This window comes from Polypterus senegalus, chromosome 5 (genome assembly GCF_016835505.1).
Source record: "Polypterus senegalus isolate Bchr_013 chromosome 5, ASM1683550v1, whole genome shotgun sequence".
In the NCBI taxonomy this organism is placed as follows: Eukaryota; Metazoa; Chordata; class Cladistia; order Polypteriformes; family Polypteridae; genus Polypterus; species Polypterus senegalus.
The window spans coordinates 189113815-189132922 of record NC_053158.1 but is presented as its reverse complement, the minus strand read 5'-3'; the positions used below and the strand labels follow the sequence as shown (position 1 = coordinate 189132922).

At 42.8% G+C, this 19108-nt stretch overlaps 1 protein-coding gene across 1 annotated transcript in view; it reads left to right on the top strand.

The window, feature by feature from the left end:
• scospondin (subcommissural organ spondin) overlaps window positions 1-18330 on the top strand; it is a 417078-nt gene extending 398748 nt beyond the window's left edge. The window contains exons 104-109 of the mRNA XM_039754138.1: window positions 1166-1380; window positions 6098-6193; window positions 6302-6362; window positions 12664-12794; window positions 14838-14988; window positions 18120-18330. Of these exons, the coding sequence (XP_039610072.1) occupies window positions 1166-1380; window positions 6098-6193; window positions 6302-6362; window positions 12664-12794; window positions 14838-14988; window positions 18120-18124 (659 nt within the window). The 3' untranslated portion in view covers window positions 18125-18330. The remainder of the gene's footprint in view (window positions 1-1165; window positions 1381-6097; window positions 6194-6301; window positions 6363-12663; window positions 12795-14837; window positions 14989-18119) is intronic.
• Window positions 18331-19108: the final 778 nt, after the last annotated feature.

Sequence of the window (19108 nt, the reverse complement as noted above, 5' to 3'; positions counted from 1 at the left end):
TCAAATGTTCATTTTTTTCCCTGTGCTTAAAACTCATTAAAAAAAGGTGTTTTTAGCGAGCGGGTCGTAAGGCTATAGCGCAAATTTTTGCAGTGTTAGTTTTCTCTGTTGTTCCAAGGTTTTCTTAGTGTTATTCAATGTTTTTACATTTAATTTACTATTACTATGTGCATTCAATGGTATAATTAACTATATTTGTGCTTAAAATCTTAAAAAATATATATATTTACATACAGTTCATATGATCAGGAACGGATTAATTGTATTTACATACAATCCTATGGGGGAAATTACTTCGGTTGCACTGTATTACTGTCTGACAAAATTACAGGAATTTTACGAAAATACAAACCAGTATTACTGAGAGAGAAAATGAAAGGCACACAATACAGTGACGCATATTACAGCCACATACAAGGTCCCTTACTATTTAATATCGACTGTTCATACAAATGTTTATGCACTACTGTTCTAGCGCCCGTTATTTTAACGGGCTTAATGTCTAGCTATAGATAAAGATTAAATGACAAGCAGACGTATGCGGAAGGAATGCATGAAAATGCCCCCAGACAGGAACTAAACACCTTGTTTAAATGGTATGAATTTTGCTTGAAGTGAAATTGATTTTGAAAATTGTTTTGCAGAACGCAACGCAGAGTTTTATATTAAATTCATTTTTGTGTGAATTGTTTCTCTCCTCACTATGTAAGTACTGGATATACTTGCAGATAAGTTCTCCCGAGGATGAGTCGGAACTTGATTTTAGAGTATAATTTCTGGTATTTTATAATGTCGGTCTAATAAGTCGAATGTGGAGAACTCACGCTATTGGTCCAGCAGATTACGATATGCTAACGCCCACCTGAGACAGTAACCATGGAGCACACGGCCTTTTGTTCTACAGTATGTAGTGTGCCTACGTGACCACACGGTAAGACCCAAACTCATACACCTTTATCGTAAGAGCATCCCTTATCCACGATGGAGCGTTTGATCAGAAGTAAATAAGAATTTTTAAATTCATTTCAAATCCATTTAAATTCATTCTTCTTTCTTTAATTTTGTGAATACATGTGTTAGTTTCAGACTTGCTCATATTCCCTCCACCAGCAGCTCACTCTTTGTATGCAGTCTTATGTGACTTTGTGTGACTTCTCTGTGACAGAATGCCCACGTGGACAGCGATTCAAAAGGCTGACAGAGGACACGGCTGTATGTGAACGGACCTGCCAAGAGATCTATGAGCTGACGCCTCTGAACTGCAGCATGCCCAGTAACCGTGAGGGCTGTGTGTGTGAAGTGGGCCGATACCGAAACAGCACCCAAGACTGCGTGATGGCAGCTCACTGTGAATGTGCAGACGGAAAGAATATTTACCAGGTTGGTCAAGCTTTCTTTATAATTAAGAAGGCAAAATGTGAAAATGTGTCCATTTTGCATATTGGACGACTACAGTAAGTAGCGCGCAATGTTAAAACAGAAGGCGATGTGAGAGGAGATGAGCGCACTGCCAGCTTTGCCACACCAGACTTTTGTCTGTGGCTCAGTATTTTCTGTGAATTGTTTCAATCTACTTGCTTTGTAATTCGATTAATGGTCTTTTGTTTGAGGTAAGGTCCTAGAGTGACCCTATTCTCCCCTTTCTAATCTTTGTTGTGTAACAAAATGTCCCCAAATCCCTGCTCTAGCCCTTATACGTTACATTACCATTCATATCATGGTGGCTCTAAGGTTAAGGATCTGCTTGGGAATCTGGAAGGCTGCTGGTTCAAATCCCTGAACAATGGCTGATCCTGTGCTGTGACAGCCTCAGGGATTAAAACAGTGTGCCAAACAGCAAAAATATCTGCTGTAAAACCACCAGAACAGGCAGCAGAGAGAGAGATAAAGAGACAGAATGGAAAATCTTTATTTTTATTTGTCCTCGGAAGCTCATTAAATAATAAATAAATGAATAGGTTACACATTTCTTTATGTACCATGGATAATATGCCCAAAATAATAAAGAAAAATGAGTATGACAAGGGCGCAGTGGGTACCGCTGCTGCCTCGCAGTTAGGAGACCCGGGTTTGCTTCCCGGGTCCTCCCTGTGTGGAGTTTGCATGTTCTCCCCGTGTCTGCGTGGGTTTCCTCCTGGTGCTCCGGTTTCTTCCCACAGTCCAAGGACATGCAGGTTAGGTGCATTGGCAATTCTAAATTGGCCCTAGTGTGTGTGTGCTTGCGCGCCCTGCGGTGGGCTGGCGCCCTACCCGGGGTTTGTTTCCTGCCTTGCGCCCTATGTTGGCTGGGATTGGCTCCAGCAGACCCCCGTGACCCTGTAGTTAGAATATAGCATGTTGAATAATGGATGGATGGATTGAGTATGGCAAAATACCATTACAACCTATACAGCAGTTTTTCTTCTGTCCAAATGCTTACTAGCAAGTGTCTCTGTCGCTGGTCTTTGTTACTGCGTGGCCTTTGAATGGAGTGAGCAATGACTTGCTGCTCCATGGATGGAAAATGGCTAAGAAATAGAGGGAGTTTCTGTGCTACCTCAGCCTTTATCATCCTTGATGTGCCTCCCAAACCAAAAGGACAAGCCGACTCCTTACTGCATACCAGTTCTTGCTTCATCACAACCACACTGTATCTCTAAGGTTACCCTTGTTGTCCTTTCATCTTAGGCTAGCTGGCCAGTTTGAAAGGTCTACTCGAACCCTTCAGGGTAGGATGGTTCATAGAATGCCCTTGCAAAACTGGTTCTAAGTAGATTGATGAATGCCATTGAACCCCTTCTAACAATCACATTCCCCAAAGCAACAACGTTTTTATTATTGATAGCCATTGTGTAAACTGCTTAGACCTGAACAGGGACATGGGTGGGGGGTTAGTGCTGGAGCCTATCCCAGTTAGTATAGGGCACAAGGCAGGATGCACCCTGGACAGGGCACCAGTCCATCATGGGGCAAACATAAACACACATCCAAACCACACACACTAGAGCCAATTTAGGATTACCAATGCAACTAACCTGCATGTCTATAAACCGTGAGAGGAAACCAGACCACCCAGAGAAAACCCACAGAGATACGAGGTGAACATGCAAACTCTATGCATGGAGGACCCAGGATGTGAGCCCTGGTCTCCTTACTGTGAGACAACACCTGCACCACTGTGCCACCCTCTTATTAGTACAGTGGAATCTCAGTTCACAACCATAATTCGTACCAAAACTCTGGTCGTAAACTGATTTGGTTGTGAACCGAAGTAATTTCCCCCATAGGATTGTATGTAAATACAATTAATCCGTTCCAGACCGTACGAACTGTATGTAAATATATATTTGTTTAAAGATTTTTAAGCACAAATATAGTTAATTATACCATAGAATGCACAGCGTAATAGTAAACTAAATGTAAAAACACTGAATAACACTGAGAAAACCTTGCACAACAGAGAAAACTAACACTGCAAGAGTTCACGCTGTAGCGCTACGAACCGCTTGCTAAAAACACTTTTTTAATGAGTTTTAAGCACAGGGAAAAAATAAACATTTGAAAAATACGTAATTTAATAAACCACCAAAAAAATTAACATTGCAACAATGCACGCTACGAACCGATCGCTGTAAACAGAAGTGAAGTGGAGGTTAAAATCCAATAGAAAAAAGTCTTCATTAAATACAACGAGGTTAAAACAATGCTTGAAGCAGTCTCTTTAAAAACAAGCCTTATGCATCCAGCCGTCTATCTCTCTTGCTTGCGTGAGTGTGTGTGCATGTCTCACACACGCGTCTCTGTGTGTGTGTCTCTCTCTTGCTTGCGCATCTGTCTGTCTGTGTCTCTCGCTGCACAGGGAATGCACAGGAAGAGACTGAACACGTGCAGAAATCATTGGCGCGCACAAACCGAAAGGGAAACTAGCTTGTTCGTATACCAAGTCTGTGGTCGTGAACAGATGCAAAAGTTTGGCGAACTTTTTGGTTGTAAACTGATTTGTAATTGTTCCGAGACGTTCGTGAACCAAGATGTAATAGCATTCCTAAAACATTGGGGAGTTTACAATGACTTGTTTAAAGACAGCTGTTCCTTTCTTTAACCCATGCCATGCATTCATGTCTGGGAGTCATCTTTCTAGCTCTGAGAAGGTTACTTTATCTAAGCTTAAACATATGGCAAATACCATCCTATTATATAAAAAGGGTAACAGGGCAGATCCAAGCAACTATAGGCCAGTAAGGACCTCATTGTTGAGGGGATGTCCAAGTAAGGACTGGCTGCAGCAGATACATGGTCAATTTCCAGAAGGTGGGACTGAACTGACGTGTCGGCCTGGGGGGTTTCCAACTGGGATCCCGAAGTGTTTTGTCGTATGGTGGTTGCGGCAACACGCTGCACCAGTGCCTGCTCCCCAACCTGACGTGACCTAAACTATTCTGCTTCTGTAAAGGAGATGCAAATGGCTGAAGAGTACTGAGCATAACACTGTTAATATTAATAAAAATCTGTTTCACACCAACATCAACTAAATAAAACACGGCATTAGGTATTTTAGACTTTTCTATCCAAAAACCGGGTTTTACAGCACATAACCAAGACATTTTATGATATACAACCCTGGAATGAAGTTCCTTTTGTGCCCCAATCTGTCAGCTAATATTGTGCCAAGTTTAGTTGGTGTCTCCCATAGAATTGCAAAGTTAGAATGTTTGTTTTATTTTTTAAAGAGAACACACACACTTTGTATCATTTTGAAGCCCAGTTTGTAACTTACATACTGTACATATACAGAAGTGGTCCTCCAAACATAATTATTTTTCTTGCCAGTCCTTGGAAACAATTTCTGTTTACCACCAGCCTGACATTTTGTACACTCGAGTGGCGGGGTTTTGGGCTGCAGTTCTTACGTTGTCTTTTGCCTTCTGGTGTAGTTGCCCCACAGATGGTTTAGTCATCGTCCAACCCAGGATCACAGGAGTCTGCTGGAGCCAATCCCAGCCAACACAGGGCGCAAGGCAGGAAGAAATCCCTGGGCATGGCTTCAGCAGACACACACACCCCCACACCAAGCACACACACGAGGGACAATTTAGGAAGGCCAATGCACCTAACCTGCATGTCTTTGGACTTTGAGAGGAAACCCACGCTGGGATAGATCGCTATGGCAACAACCAATGAGATCACCCCAAAACCAGTGGTTCTTATAATAAAACAAATATGGGGCTGTGGCTTTCCCATTTCACCATAAAATTAAAAACCAACGTTATTTTTACATTCCTTGAACTTCAAAATCCCTAACTGAATGCATACGTATTGAACATGTATCCAGTAAAAGCTACAAAATTTTTTTTTAAAAAGTGGACACCCTTTTACAAAGAATATTAAACTGATGATTCAATGTCCATCCATCCGTTATCCAACCCACTATATCCTAACAACAGGGTCACGGGAGTCTGCTGGAGCCAATCCCAGCCAACACAGGGTGCAAGGCAGGAAGCAAACTGTGGGAAGAAACCGGAGTACCGCCACGCAGACACGGGGAGAACATGCAAACTCCACGCAGGGAGGACCCAGGAAGCGAACGGGTCTCCTAACTGCGAGGCAGCAGTGCTACCACTGCGCCACTGTGCCGCCCCACAGAAGGTTTAGTGTGTTTCTATTTTTCATCTTTTTTTCTCACTTTATCGTCTGGAATAAACTAAGTACATGCATACATTTTTATAGCAGCCTCTTCAAGTGCTGGGTTGCTTTTGCTGGCAGCTCTGGGTGCAGGGCAGGAAACAGCCATGGACGGGGCCCTCCAGGGTTAGTCACTCACACACATACGTCATTCACACAGGGTGCCAATCAACCTGCACATTATTGGCATGTGAGTTGAAAACTGGAATACTCAAAATGAGAGGAACAGTGACATTCGATCAGTGAAACACCGCATGAAACTGTAGGTAGTGTTGCCTCATTTGCCTATCAACTAAAATTCTTTTTCATTTTTCTATAACTTGTTTTTCCCCAACATCTTGAGATGAATTTGTACCTACTCTAGTTTAGACCTTCGAAGTCTAGGGAGTGACGCTAAATATTAAGAGGGTTTGTGACTGTCCCTATGTGTCTGTAGGCCGGTGCTGAGTGGACCGAAGGCTGCTTGACATGTCATTGTGTCAACGGGATGAAGATCTGCAAGGACGACTGTCCTCCAGTCATCTGTGTCGAGGTGAGACGTATAAGATTACTCGATAACAACAGGGCAGCTTCTTATTGCTAGCCTGTCCAAGAATACCGCCGAGTAACGTAACCAACTCTTTTTGTGTCTCCGTCACAGGGAGAGGTGAAAGTTGAAGAGCCTGGACAATGCTGTCCTGTCTGCAGGAAGGAACTTCCAAGTAAGAACTGAAAAATGGCTTCCGAAACACAGAGATAGATGGTGGGCACAGGCGCTAAAGGCAGAGTCGTGTTCACAGAGGCCATTTTTAATGGTTCACAAAAATGTAACTTTCTTTGAAGAATAACTGCAAGGAATTTCAGCTAAATTGGTCTACCGAGAGCCAAGTTGTTTCATGTAGACAGACGGACAGACAGACAGACACGGCAGGCACTGTGGGTACTTTTTGCATTATATGCAGAGGCTCCTAAATATGAAGGTGGAAGTGAACACTTTGAGATGACACCTCCACCGAAAAAACACTCGTTTTGTTTTACTTTTTCACTTTAGAGCCTCATTTCTGTATTCGGGGGCACTCACTTCCACTCCTGGAGGTCCGCAGTGGCTGCTGGTTTTCGCTTTCTCCACTTTCTTCATTTATTTACAACTAAAGCAATGTGTTTTTTGGGCTTAGTTTTATTTAACTCATTTGTTACGACTCAGAACTCATAAACACCTATTTTAGTTTTAAACTATGGAGGAATATTTCGGACAAAATTAAATAAATAAATAAATGCGTAAATAAATAAAAGTACTGTGAAATGTGAGCATAAATAAATAAATGTGTCATGAAATGACAGCCTTAATAAATAAATATGTCATGAAATGAGAGCATAAATAAATAAATGTGTCACGAAATATGTTTTTCATTGCTTATTTATTTATTTCATTTTGTCCGTAACATTCCTGCAAACCGTCATGAAATACGGCTTGAAATAAAACTGTCACTTTCACTCATCAAAGTCGAGAGGGTGGGCTCTAACACGCCCTCTAGTTACTGATTGGTGAATCGATAGCACAAGAGTTAATTAGAAAAATGCTTACTACTGCCGATTAAATGGATTCTGCCGAAGATATTACGTATTTCAGAGAGAGAATTGAAGATTTATCGGAAGAAATTACAATGTTGGCGGCCCTTTTAGACTCCGATATAGATGAAACTGTTTTTGAAATTATCGAAGAACAGGTGGAACAGACTCTACTACACTCCAGTTCAGGTGATGCAGTTCCCTGCTCTGGACGTCCATCCTTTGACATTCCAGCTGAGTCAATAGAACACCTTCTGTTATGCGGTTTAAAAGTACAACAGATTGCAGATCTGTATGATGTATCAGAGAAGACGATCACAAGACGAATGAGCCAGTTTGATATACGGTAAGCTGCAACGGCTGTATTAGTTTAGGTACTTTGACATGGAATGCCCAAAGCAGCTCCACCTAATATTTTGAACTGAACAACTTTACCACTGATCAGAGCTGTACAGTTGTTTGAAAAAGTAGCTGCGAATATGCAACTGACTTTCTACTCGTAAAACAAGGGTCAAATACTCAGTTCTAAAAGGGCCGCCAACATTGTAATTTCTTTCGATAAATCTTCAATTCTCTCTCTGAAATACGTAATATCTTCGGCAGAATCCATTTCATCGGCAGTAGTAAGCATTTTTCTAATTAATTCTTGTGCTATCGATTCACCAATCAGTAACTAGAGGGCGTGTTAGAGCCCACCCTCTCAACTTTGATGAGTGAAAGTGACAGTTTTATTTCAAGCCGTATTTCATGACGGTTTGCAGGAATGTTACGGACAATATGAAATAAATAAATAAGCAACGAAAAACATATTTCGTGACACATTTATTTATTTATGCTCTCATTTCATGACACATTTATTTATTAAGGCTCTCATTTCATGACACATTTATTTATTTATGCTCACATTTCACAGTACTTTTATTTATTTACGCATTTATTTATTTATTTCATTTTGTCCGAAATATTCCTCCATATTAAACAGCTACATTTGGGTTTTAATTGTCTCCTGTTTTCTTAATCAGTTAATAATGAGGCACAAATGAAACAGGAACCAACTCTCTAGCCAACATGCTTCCATTTACAGTGGGGCTTGAAGGTTTGTGAACCCGTTAGAATTTTCTATATTTCTACATAAATATGACCTAAAACATCATCAGATTTTCACTCAAGTCCTAAAAGTAGATAAAGAGAAACCAGTTAAACAAATGAGACAAAAATATTATACTTGGTCATTTATTTATTAAGGAAAATGATTGACTATTACATATTTGTGAGTGGCAAAAGTATGTGAACCTCTAGGATGATCAGTTAGTTTGAAGTTGAAATTCGAGTCCGGTGTTTTCAGTCAATGGGATGACAATCAGGTGTGAGTGGGCACCCTGTGTTATTTAAAGAACAGGATCTATCAAAGTCTGCTCTTCACAACACGTTTGTGGAAGAGTATCATGGCACAAACAAAGGAGATTTCTGAGGACCTCACAAAAAGAGTTGTTGATGCTCATCAGGCTGGAAAAGGTTACAAAACCATCTCTAAAGAGTTTGGACTCCACCAATCCACAGTCAGACAGATTGTGTACAAATGGAGGAAATTCAAGACCATTGTGACCCTCCCCAGGAGTGGTCCACCAACAAAGATCACTCCAAGAGCAAGGCATGTAATAGTCGGTGAGGTCACAAAGGACCCCAGGGTAACTTCTAAACAACTGAAGCCCTCTCTCACATTGGCTAATGTTCATGTTCATGAGTCCACCATCAGGAGAACACTCAACAACAATGGTGTGCATGGCAGGGTTGCAAGGAGAAAGCCACTGCTCTCCAAAAAAAAACATTGCTGCTCGTCTGCAGTTTGCTAAAGATCACGTGGACAAACCAGAAGGCTAGTGGAAGAATGTCTTGTGGACGGATGAGACCAAAATAGAACTTTTTGGTTTAAATGAAAAGTGTTAAGTTTGGAGAAAGGAAAACACTGCATTCCAGCATAAGAACCTCATCCCATCTGTGAAACACGGTGGTGGTAGTATCATGGTTTGGGCCTGTTTTGCTGCATCTGGGCCGGGACGGCTTGCCTTCATTGATGGAACAATGAATTCTGAATTATATCAGAGAATTCTAAAGGAAAATGTCAGGACATCTGTCCATGAACTTAATCTCAACAGAAGGTGGGTCATGCAGCAAGACAACGACCCTAAGCACACAAGTCGTTCTACCAAAGAATGGTTAAAGAAGAATAAAGTTAATGTTTTGGAATGGCCAAGTCAAGGTCCTGACCTTAATCCAATCGAAATGTTGTGGAAGGACCTGAAGAGAGCAGTTCATGTGAGGAAACCCACCAACATCCCAGAGTTGAAGCTGTTCTGTACGGAGGAATGGGTTCAAATTCCTCCAATCTGGTGTGCAGGAATGAGCAAAAGTTACCGGAAACGTTTAGTTGTAGTTATTGGGGGGTCACACCAGATACTGAAAGGAAAGGTTCACATATTTTGTCACTCACAAATATGTAATATTCGAAAATGTTCCTTAATAAATACATGACCAAGTATAATATTTTTGTCTCATTTGTTTAACTGGTTTCTCTTTATCTTTAAATGCAGAAGTACAATGCCCTACACAAAGTATTCACCCCACTTTTTATTGTTATACAACATTGAATCCCAGTGGATTTAATTTGGCTTATTTGACATTGATCAACAGAACAAGACTCTTTTACATCAAAGTGAAAACAGATCTCTGCAAAGCGACCTAAACTAAATGGCAGACTGAAGAGATCTAACAGAGCATTTCCTCTAATCAGCTAGATAATTTACATATAATGACTGCAAAGCATTTCAAATACACCAATCAGCACACAGATAAATAGTATGGTCCAGAAATACACCTCTCTATTAGGAATTAAGTAAATCTCAAAATAGTTCATCATCCATCCATTATCCAACCCGCTACATCCTAACTACAGGGTTACGGGAGTCTACTGCAGCCAATCCCAGCCAACAGAAGGCGAGAGGCAGGAAACAAACCCTGGGCAGGGCGCCAGCCCACCGCAGGGCACACACACTAGGAACAATTTAGGATCGCCAATCCACCTAACCTGCATGTCTTTGGAGTGTGGTAGGAAACCGGAGTACCCGGACGCAACCCACGCAGAACATGCAAACACCACGCTGGGAGGACCCGGGAAGCGAACCCAGGTCTCCTAAATGTGAGGCAGCAGCACTACCCACTGCGCCACCGTGCCACCCTAGTTCACCATTTTAGTAATAAAATGCATTGCATTTGTCATTCTAACAGATGGCGCATCACAAACATTAACACTGCTTTTACAAATCCCATACCAGATGGCATATAACAGAGACATACTGTATGCATTGCATGGTGCACTGCTAATGCTAGAGACTATGTTGATTACCTAGATTTCAACATAGGTAGCACAGCTAGTGTGTGTGTATCTATGAATATTTGTGATGTGATGATGTGAACTCTAAGCATGGTTGCTCTTTATTCACACATACAGGTGGAGCCCCACATGCTCTTGTTAGTGCAGCATGGCAGACGGAAGAAATGTAATCAGCAAGACTCACTTACATATAATGACTGTGAAGCATTTCAAACACACCAATCAGCATACAAATAAAGGCGCTTTTCCACTGCATAGTACGGCACAGCACGGTTCAGTACAGCTCACCTTGGTTTGGCTCAGTTCGGCTCGGTTTGCGTTTCGACTGCAGTTTAGTACCGCTTTAGAGTGGGCGGGATTATTCACGTGTCGTTATAGTTGCGCCGCCTCTACTGCCGTGACACCGTGGAACTTTTACAACAACACGCAGACGACGACAACACTTTAGTTCGACGACGCGCAAGGGTAAGCATCTAAAAAAAGCACATCACTAGCTAACTTTTATCACTGTTGCAAAGCATAAAATGAACGTAACTGCCAGTGTAACATTAAAATGCTGATTCTGTATATTACAGATCTTCCACATTTTGCAAAAAAGTCGCCGCAACAGACCATCTGTTTGGACATTTAACCGTGCTTCAGAGTGGTGGGATGTGATTGTTCCCGGTTTTACAAACACTCAGTGGCTGGAGAACTTTCGAATGTCTGAAGAAACATTCATCCACTTATGCAACAAACTGCGACCAGCGATGGAGAGACGGGACACAAACATCCGCGTGTGTGTACCTTTAAAGAAAAGAATAGCCAGTGACGCAGAAATGACGATTTTCTCTGGCCAATCAGTGACCAGCAGAGTTTACACGTCACGTTTTCGTAACGGTTCGGCGCGCTTGGAACCTCGGCTGAGGTGGTACTAAAAAAAGGACCAGGTACCAGGTACTGTTCCCAGTGGAAAACGCCCCAAAAGTGAGCTGAACTGAACCGTGTCGTGCCGTACTATGCAGTGGAAAAGCACCATTAGTGGTATGGTTCAGAAACCCACCTCTGCCTTTAAGTATTATGTAAAGTCCCAGAATAGTTAATCATTGATAGTCTGACAAAAAGAAATACAACATCTCATACTAAACTATTATTAGAGAACTAAATATAAAGCTAAATGTTTTATATGATCTTATTTTCTAAGATAAATGTACTAATACAAATGTCAGGATGTCCTAGTAATGGTGGTACAGTGGTAAGTGCTGCTGCCTCTCAGTATGGAGCCCAGGGTTCATGTCCTGGGTCCTTCGTGCATGGAGTTTTGCGTGTTCTCTCCAGGTGTAACGCTTTACTCCCACAGTCCAAAGACATGCAGGTTAGGTGGACTGGCAATGCTAAGTTGGTGCGTGAGTTTGTTCATCCTGTGATGCACTGGCACCCTGTCCAGAGGTTGTCCCTGCCTTACTCCCTATGCTTGCTGGGATAGGCTCCAGCCCTCCACCGCGACCCTGCTCAGGATTAAGTGGGCTTAGAATGCTGATGGATGGAAGGACAATTGCATCCCATACAGCGTATGACATATTCAAATTGCCCGCAATTGGCATCCATGCACTTCTAGACAGTGTGGAATAAAGTGACCTAGAATTTCCTCTTGCCTGTTTTAAGACTTTTTCACTTAAGCCCACAAGTATCAGTCGAGTCACATGTTTGAGACTCCATATGATGCACGCTGCTTGGACAGACGTTCAGGTGCTGAGCACACCGACTACTGACTTTTCAACCATTTTATCCATGCAGGCCTGACACTGTCTGAACAGCACACGGGGGGATTTATATCGCATTAACCTGTACGTACATGTAGAATATGGCATTTACATCATTCAGGTGGCATTGTGAAGAAAACCCACCAGGCTGACATTTGCACTCCAGACCTGTTTTTCAATGTGGCTGACTGTTTGGTTTAGTGCTGTGCTTCCCTTCAAAGGGTTTGTGACGTCTTCACTGAGACATTTCTTAAAGTGATGAGATTTTATTCTCTGATAAGCTTTTCTGACACTTTTAACCCTTCACTGATGTGTATGCAGGTGAGCCTTTGCCTGTCTGCCAGAGATATTCTGAGATCAGGAATATCACCAAAGGGGACTGTCATCTGGACAACGTGGAGGTCACCTACTGCCGTGGCCAGTGTCACTCCTCAACTACTGTAGTTTTTGAGGTGAGTATTCACTGGAATATACAGTTAATAAAGCTCTGTTTTTTCTGCTTACTTGAAATTACTGGCGATGATCCATGTATAGTAGAAAAATGAACGATTTTTCCAAGGATAGATCACGGCAGCAACTTTTGCACCTCCTGTGACATGGTGACATTGCTAGCCCTGCATCTGAGTCTAAAATTAGGGAGGAGGAGGACGACTAACCCCCTTCGGTCCATTGCAAGGTTAGCTCCTTGACATATCTGCTGCTGAAGGATGAAATGCTGGTGGTGGGAATTCTGTAGCCAGTTGGCCAGGGAAATACGCCACCGACAATAATCGACTGTGTGGGTGTGGGTGTGTGTGTGTGTGTGTGTGTGTCCGGTCCCTCAGAGCAATCTGATTGGTCATTCTGGATTTGATGTGATTGGTCAGTTTGGCTTTGGTGACATGGTTGAAAGAGAAAGTGTGATTATGAGACATATGAGGAAGATTAAAGGTGTGGGAGGCACACTGAGAGTCACCTTCAGAGACAGAAAGCATAAAAACAGACAGGAGGCGAGAAAGGCCCTCAAAAAGACAGAGTCTGGGAAGCAGACTTTATGGGAACGCAGACGAGAGAGGTTCAGACGCATGAGGGCACGGAGGAAAGGTGCTGAAGTTACATGTCAAGTATTCTTAAATGTATTTTATTATCGTACCCGTCTTTGACAGGTTGCATGCCTGGAATAATAAAAACAAACAATTTGGCAGCCCCTGCGATAAAGCAAATGCTATAAAAAGGCAGCATATTGATGTCACAATAATAAAAGTAACATTCACGAAAACGGATCATACTATCTGTAGTGCCTCTGCCTTTTTTTGTAATATGGAGATGACAACTGTGACAGGAATCCACAAATGAAATGCTCATCTGGAGTGCTGTGTTCAGGCTGGTCTCCATATTACAAAGAAAAGACAACAGTGCTAGAGAGAGTCCACAGTAGACTGACTAGGCTGATTGTGGACTGAGACGTGTGAGCTATGAGGAGAGACTGAAGGAGATGAAGCTTTTCTGTTTAAGCAAACAGAGATTCAGAGGGGGCATGACTGAAGTGTTTAACATTTTGAAAAGAATTAGTACAGTGGATCCAGGACATTACTAAAAAATGAGTTCAACAAGAACATGGGGACATGGATAGAAACTTAAGGGTATATATTCTGCACAAATGTTAGGAAATGTTTCTTCACACAAAGAGAGCCTTTGACCAAGTAGTGTGATGGAGAGTAGGACTTTAGGGACCTTCAAAATCTCGACTTGATGTTATTTTGGACAATCGAGTTGAATAGGATGGGCGGCACGGTGGTGCAGTGGTAGTGCTGCTGCCTCGCAGTTAGGAGACCCGGGTTCGCTTCCCGGGTCCTCCCTGCGTGGAGTTTGCATGTTCTCCCCGTGTCTGCGTGGGTTTCCTCCGGGCGCTCCTGTTTCCTCCCACAATCCAAAGACATGCAGGTTAGGTGGATTGGCGATTCTAAATTGGCCCTAGTGTGTGTGGGTGTGTTTGTGTGTGTCCTGCGGTGGGTTGGCACCCTGCCCAGGATTGGTTCCTGCCTTGTGCCCTGTGTTGGCTGGGATTGGCTCCAGCAGACCCCCGTGACCCTGTATTCGGATTCAGCGGGTTAGAAAATGGATGGATGGATGGATGAGCTCATTGGGTGGAATGGCCTGCTCTCATCACAATTGTTCTAATGTTCTGCTCTACCTAACATTTCTGTATGGGACTCAGACAGGAGTCCCCAATTACCTTAACACACATCGATGTTGTTATTGCTTAGGCTGATGGTTTTCTCCAGAAGTGTGCCGCCGTACCCCAGTAGTCTGAGTAACCCACCTGCTGCATTTAGTTTCCAGCATGTTCAAGTTTTTCTTTATTCTAGGAGTTGCTTTTGTGCCTCCCCTCTTTTTGATTGTGTTTTTCTCTTTGACCAACCTCTCGCTGCTTGACTTTCTGCTTATGCCAGCCTGGAGTTTGTCACCCGGTTCCACCGTCACTTGACTTCTCCTGGTCTTCCTTTTATTTTCAGGAGCCGTACATTGACGTGCTGTGCGAATGTTGTAGTTACAAACTGGACCCCGAGAACCCCGTGCACTTTCTGAGCCTGCAGTGTGACAGTGGAGAGGTCGAGACGGTGGTCCTGCCAGTCATCCAAAGCTGCCAGTGCAGTCGCTGTCATGGTGAGTTGTAAACCCCTCGTTCTGACCCTCCAGTTTCTCATCACAGTAAGGGCTGCAGTGACAGCACATCAAGTTAGGCAGGCGAGGCTACAGTGAAAATGTTCTGAAGAATTTCTGAAAAGAAAGAAAGAAAGAGAATCTCTCTGGTATGTTATGGGGCTACACCAGGGTCTTGGATTTGAACTGGAGGTGCAGATTGACTGGCCAATCAAAGAACTGACATAACAACAATTCCAAAACTGACACCGCTGGACCAGTTTGATGTTCATCTCACAATCTCCTCCAATCCAAATGGACTCCTCTTTTGAGATTCCTTTTGTTGTGAATGGCTTCTTTACTGAATTCTTATCATGCCTACTTGAAACGCTTAATCCAAATTACACATCGTTATTGGGCCTCAGGACAAAATCTTATAGTGAGAAATACTGTGCAGTGTTAAACGATCCAGGATCTACATGCTGCACTGTTGAAAGAACGATCAAGTCCATGACAAGGAGCTAAGTCTCCCAGGGGCTTGTGGGGGACCTTAATTCAGCTTTGCATTGATGGTGGTCATAGCAACTAGTCCCAGAATTCTCTGAGGTTGCGTTACATGTGATGTCATGGACACACCCTTGTAAATATTATTGCGTCCGTTCCGTTGTATCCAAGATTGCATAAATGTTGGTACAATACATACAATCGTTTGGCAGATTTTTCTGAACCCTCGAGTTCGATTTTTGTTTCGTCCCCGCTAGATCAGTTTGGTTCCTTGCACGTCTCCGGTTTATGGCTTTCTCCAGGTCTTCTACAAAATTCCTCGTAATTAGCAGCCAACCTGAAATGTCAAGGACAAGCAAGTCAGGCACAACCAGAAAGACAGCAACATGAGGGGGCAAACACAGTAAAATCGAAATAGACCAGAGGGTAAGGAATAAAAGCTAAAAATGAATCTTTAAACTGAACATTTCTGAGGCTATGCCACTGATGTTATACAGGGTGAACCAAAAAGAAGTACCACATTTCAAGCGTTTATTGTACAAAAATTCTACAAGATAAAATAAATTTCATTACGACACAAAAGGTATACAAAATAGATTTTTTTTCACTGTGTTTTAAAAATGACGTCTTCAAGGGTGGTGGCCATCGTTAGCGATATACTCGTCAAGACGATTTCCAAACGCTCGCATGACTTGTTCGCCCATTTCAAGGGGAATAGCGATGATTTCATGGTGAATGGTGTCCTTGAGGGCTTCAAGGTTTTGAGGTCAGTCGGTGTACATCTTCGACTTGAGAAGAAATCACACGGAGCGAAATCAAGCCACCCAACATCGCTGAACAGGGAGATCAGCTTCACCAGAAACATCTCCCGCAAAACTTGCATTGATCTCCGCGCTATATGAGCTGTTGCTCCATCCTGTGGACACAAGGCATCCACCACATCCATTTCTTCCAGTTGGGGCCACAAAACGTTCTCCAGCATTTCAATGTAATGTCTTGAAGTAACAATGACCATTGCTTCACCCTCCACAAAAAGTTAAGGACTACAATGGCAAATTCTGCAATGGCACGCCAAACTGTAACACGCTCACTGTGCAGATTTCTCTGATGAAGTTCACAAAGGTTGGTTTTAGCCCAGTTATGAAAGTTTTATTCATTTACGCAACCATTCAAATGGAAATGTGCCTCATCACTGCACAAGATGATAGCATCTCGATGAACGGTTTGCTGAATGTTGACGCACAACTCTCTGCAGCTCTCCCAGTCTCCCTCCTGCACTACCCTCATTTTGTATGAATCGAAATTAAGGTCTTCATGCAAAATCCTCCTCAAAGTCGTGTTGAAAATGCCTAAGGCAGAAGCATCTAGGAGACTGCAAAATTGACACCCTTACAGATTGGATGATTTCAGGTGTTTGAACGGTCGGCCTGGAGATTTTCTCTTCAATGTTGTACCCGTCTGTCTAAATTTAGCTACCCACTGAAGAATTGTTTTCCGATTTGGGATGTCACTGTTGGGAGGAATGCTGAAGTGCGTTCGGAAGATGCATTGCGTAGTGATGATGGATTCATTGTTTTTGAAGAACGTTTCGAAATCAAAAGCATGGCGCACACCAGACAAAGGCATGTGGCCAAATGAAAACTACAAAGGATCGTCTATCAAAGGACCCCCCACCCCAAACTACTCGCGCAGTGGACCTTGAGAAATGTGGTACTTCATTTTGGCTCACCCACTACAAGTAAAATGCATTGGACACTTGCCTGTTTCTGAAATAAGAATTACCTTTGCAAAGCTCCATGGCATATTTACACTTGATGGCGGACCAATCGGGATGGGGTGAACAAAGCAGCTGCTGTGTTCTTTGTTCAGGATCTTTCTTGGTTTTCCAGATTTTGAGGGGCATTTTCTAGTCCCAGTAGTCCTTAGCAAAACATGCTCAGTTTAGACTGGAGTTCGTCAGTGGATTGGACTGGAGGTCAGTGATCATTGTCTCAGTTGCTGCCATCTTAGCTTCAAGGAGGTGCAGACTGATATTTGTTTCCAAACAACTGGTAATAAATCCTGATGTCAAAGGAAAAGCAGTCAAGGTAGAGGCGGAGTGGAAGAAGTGGAATATGGAGGTAAACTGTGACAAGGGTCTGCATGATGTCACCCTGTGTGTTGTGATTTCTAATTTTCAATAACATATTATGCAAATACTAGCAGGTATGACAACAAAACTAACAACGAAAAAGGGGTTTGGGCTGCACGGTTGACTTTGTTTAATATCTGGGTGACAAGGATGAAGAAAAAACAACATGTCAGGCTCTCTCGATAAGCCAATAGTTTCTCTAGCGAACATCTTGAATGATGCTAACAGCTGGACTCGTGTGCGCTAATGTAAAGGAGAAAGAGGAAGGGGCGGGGCTCTGGCCATACAATGACGAGGTGATGTCAGCAGCCTTCTGGATTGTTCCTCATTCTAGGGCAAACTGAAATTGGGTTAAGGGTGGAATCACATCAACAGCCTCAGATTGTGATGATTGTGTTAGGACAGCCGCTCTTCCAAATGGTTACCAGTGTGCCCTGCAGTTCATGTGTATCTCCTAGTGCTGCCACCCTGTGGTAATATCAGTACTGACTGTCGTTTCCCTCCTTTACCTGCTCCATAGGTTGAGAAGCTGAGACGTGTGCAGCGGCGGACTGAACAGCACCAGCCCCGTGTCCTCTTCACTGTCCCTCTCGGATCTTCTCTTTACTCGTGAACTGCAGTATCTGTGGTCATTATATGACTGGACCTTAATATAGATCTGGTTTTGTAAATCCTTCTGTGGTTTATCCTGTACAGTTTTTACGTCTTTCCAATAAATATCAAGCAAGCAAGTAGTCTTTTGTCATTGGTGCTGTCAGTGGAGTGTTGGGCACGACTGAGAATGACATGAAGACCAGGAAAAAAGATAAAGAATGTGTAGGGAAGTGGCGGCTGATGAAGGGGCTCCTTATACAATATGACAACGATGGCAGGTGCATGAAGTCAAGTCAAGTCAAGTCAACTTTATTTATAAAGCACTTTACTTACAACAGCCGCTGACCAAAGTGCTGAACATAGGCTAAAATAAATTTAAACAAAACAAACTAATAAATAAGTAGATAAAATACAATCAAATAAAACAAATTAAAACATAGTAAAAACAACTAAACAGAGTTAACACAGAGTAAAATCAACTGCTCACACAGGATCAAACGACAAACCAAAAAGATAGGTCTTAAGAGCAGACTTAAAAATGGGCAGTGAGGAGGCCTGTCTAATGTGGATCGGCAGTGAATTCCAGAGCCTTGGAGCCACAACGGAAAAAGCCCGATCCCCCTGAGCTTTCGCTGAGTCCTAGGAACATCCAGAAGCAGCTGACCAGCTGATCTGAGTGAGCGGGAAGGAGAGTGCATATGCAGCAGCTCAGCGAGGTAGGGCGGAGCTCACCCATTTAAGGACTTAAAAACAAATAAAAGAATCTTAAAATGAACTCTAAACTGAACAGGCAGCCAGTGCAGTGAGGATAATACAGGAGTGATGTGCTCACTCTTTCGCGTGCCAGTTAAATAGACGTGCAGCAGCATTTTGCACCAGCTGCAGCCGAGACAGAGTGGACTGGCTAACACCAAC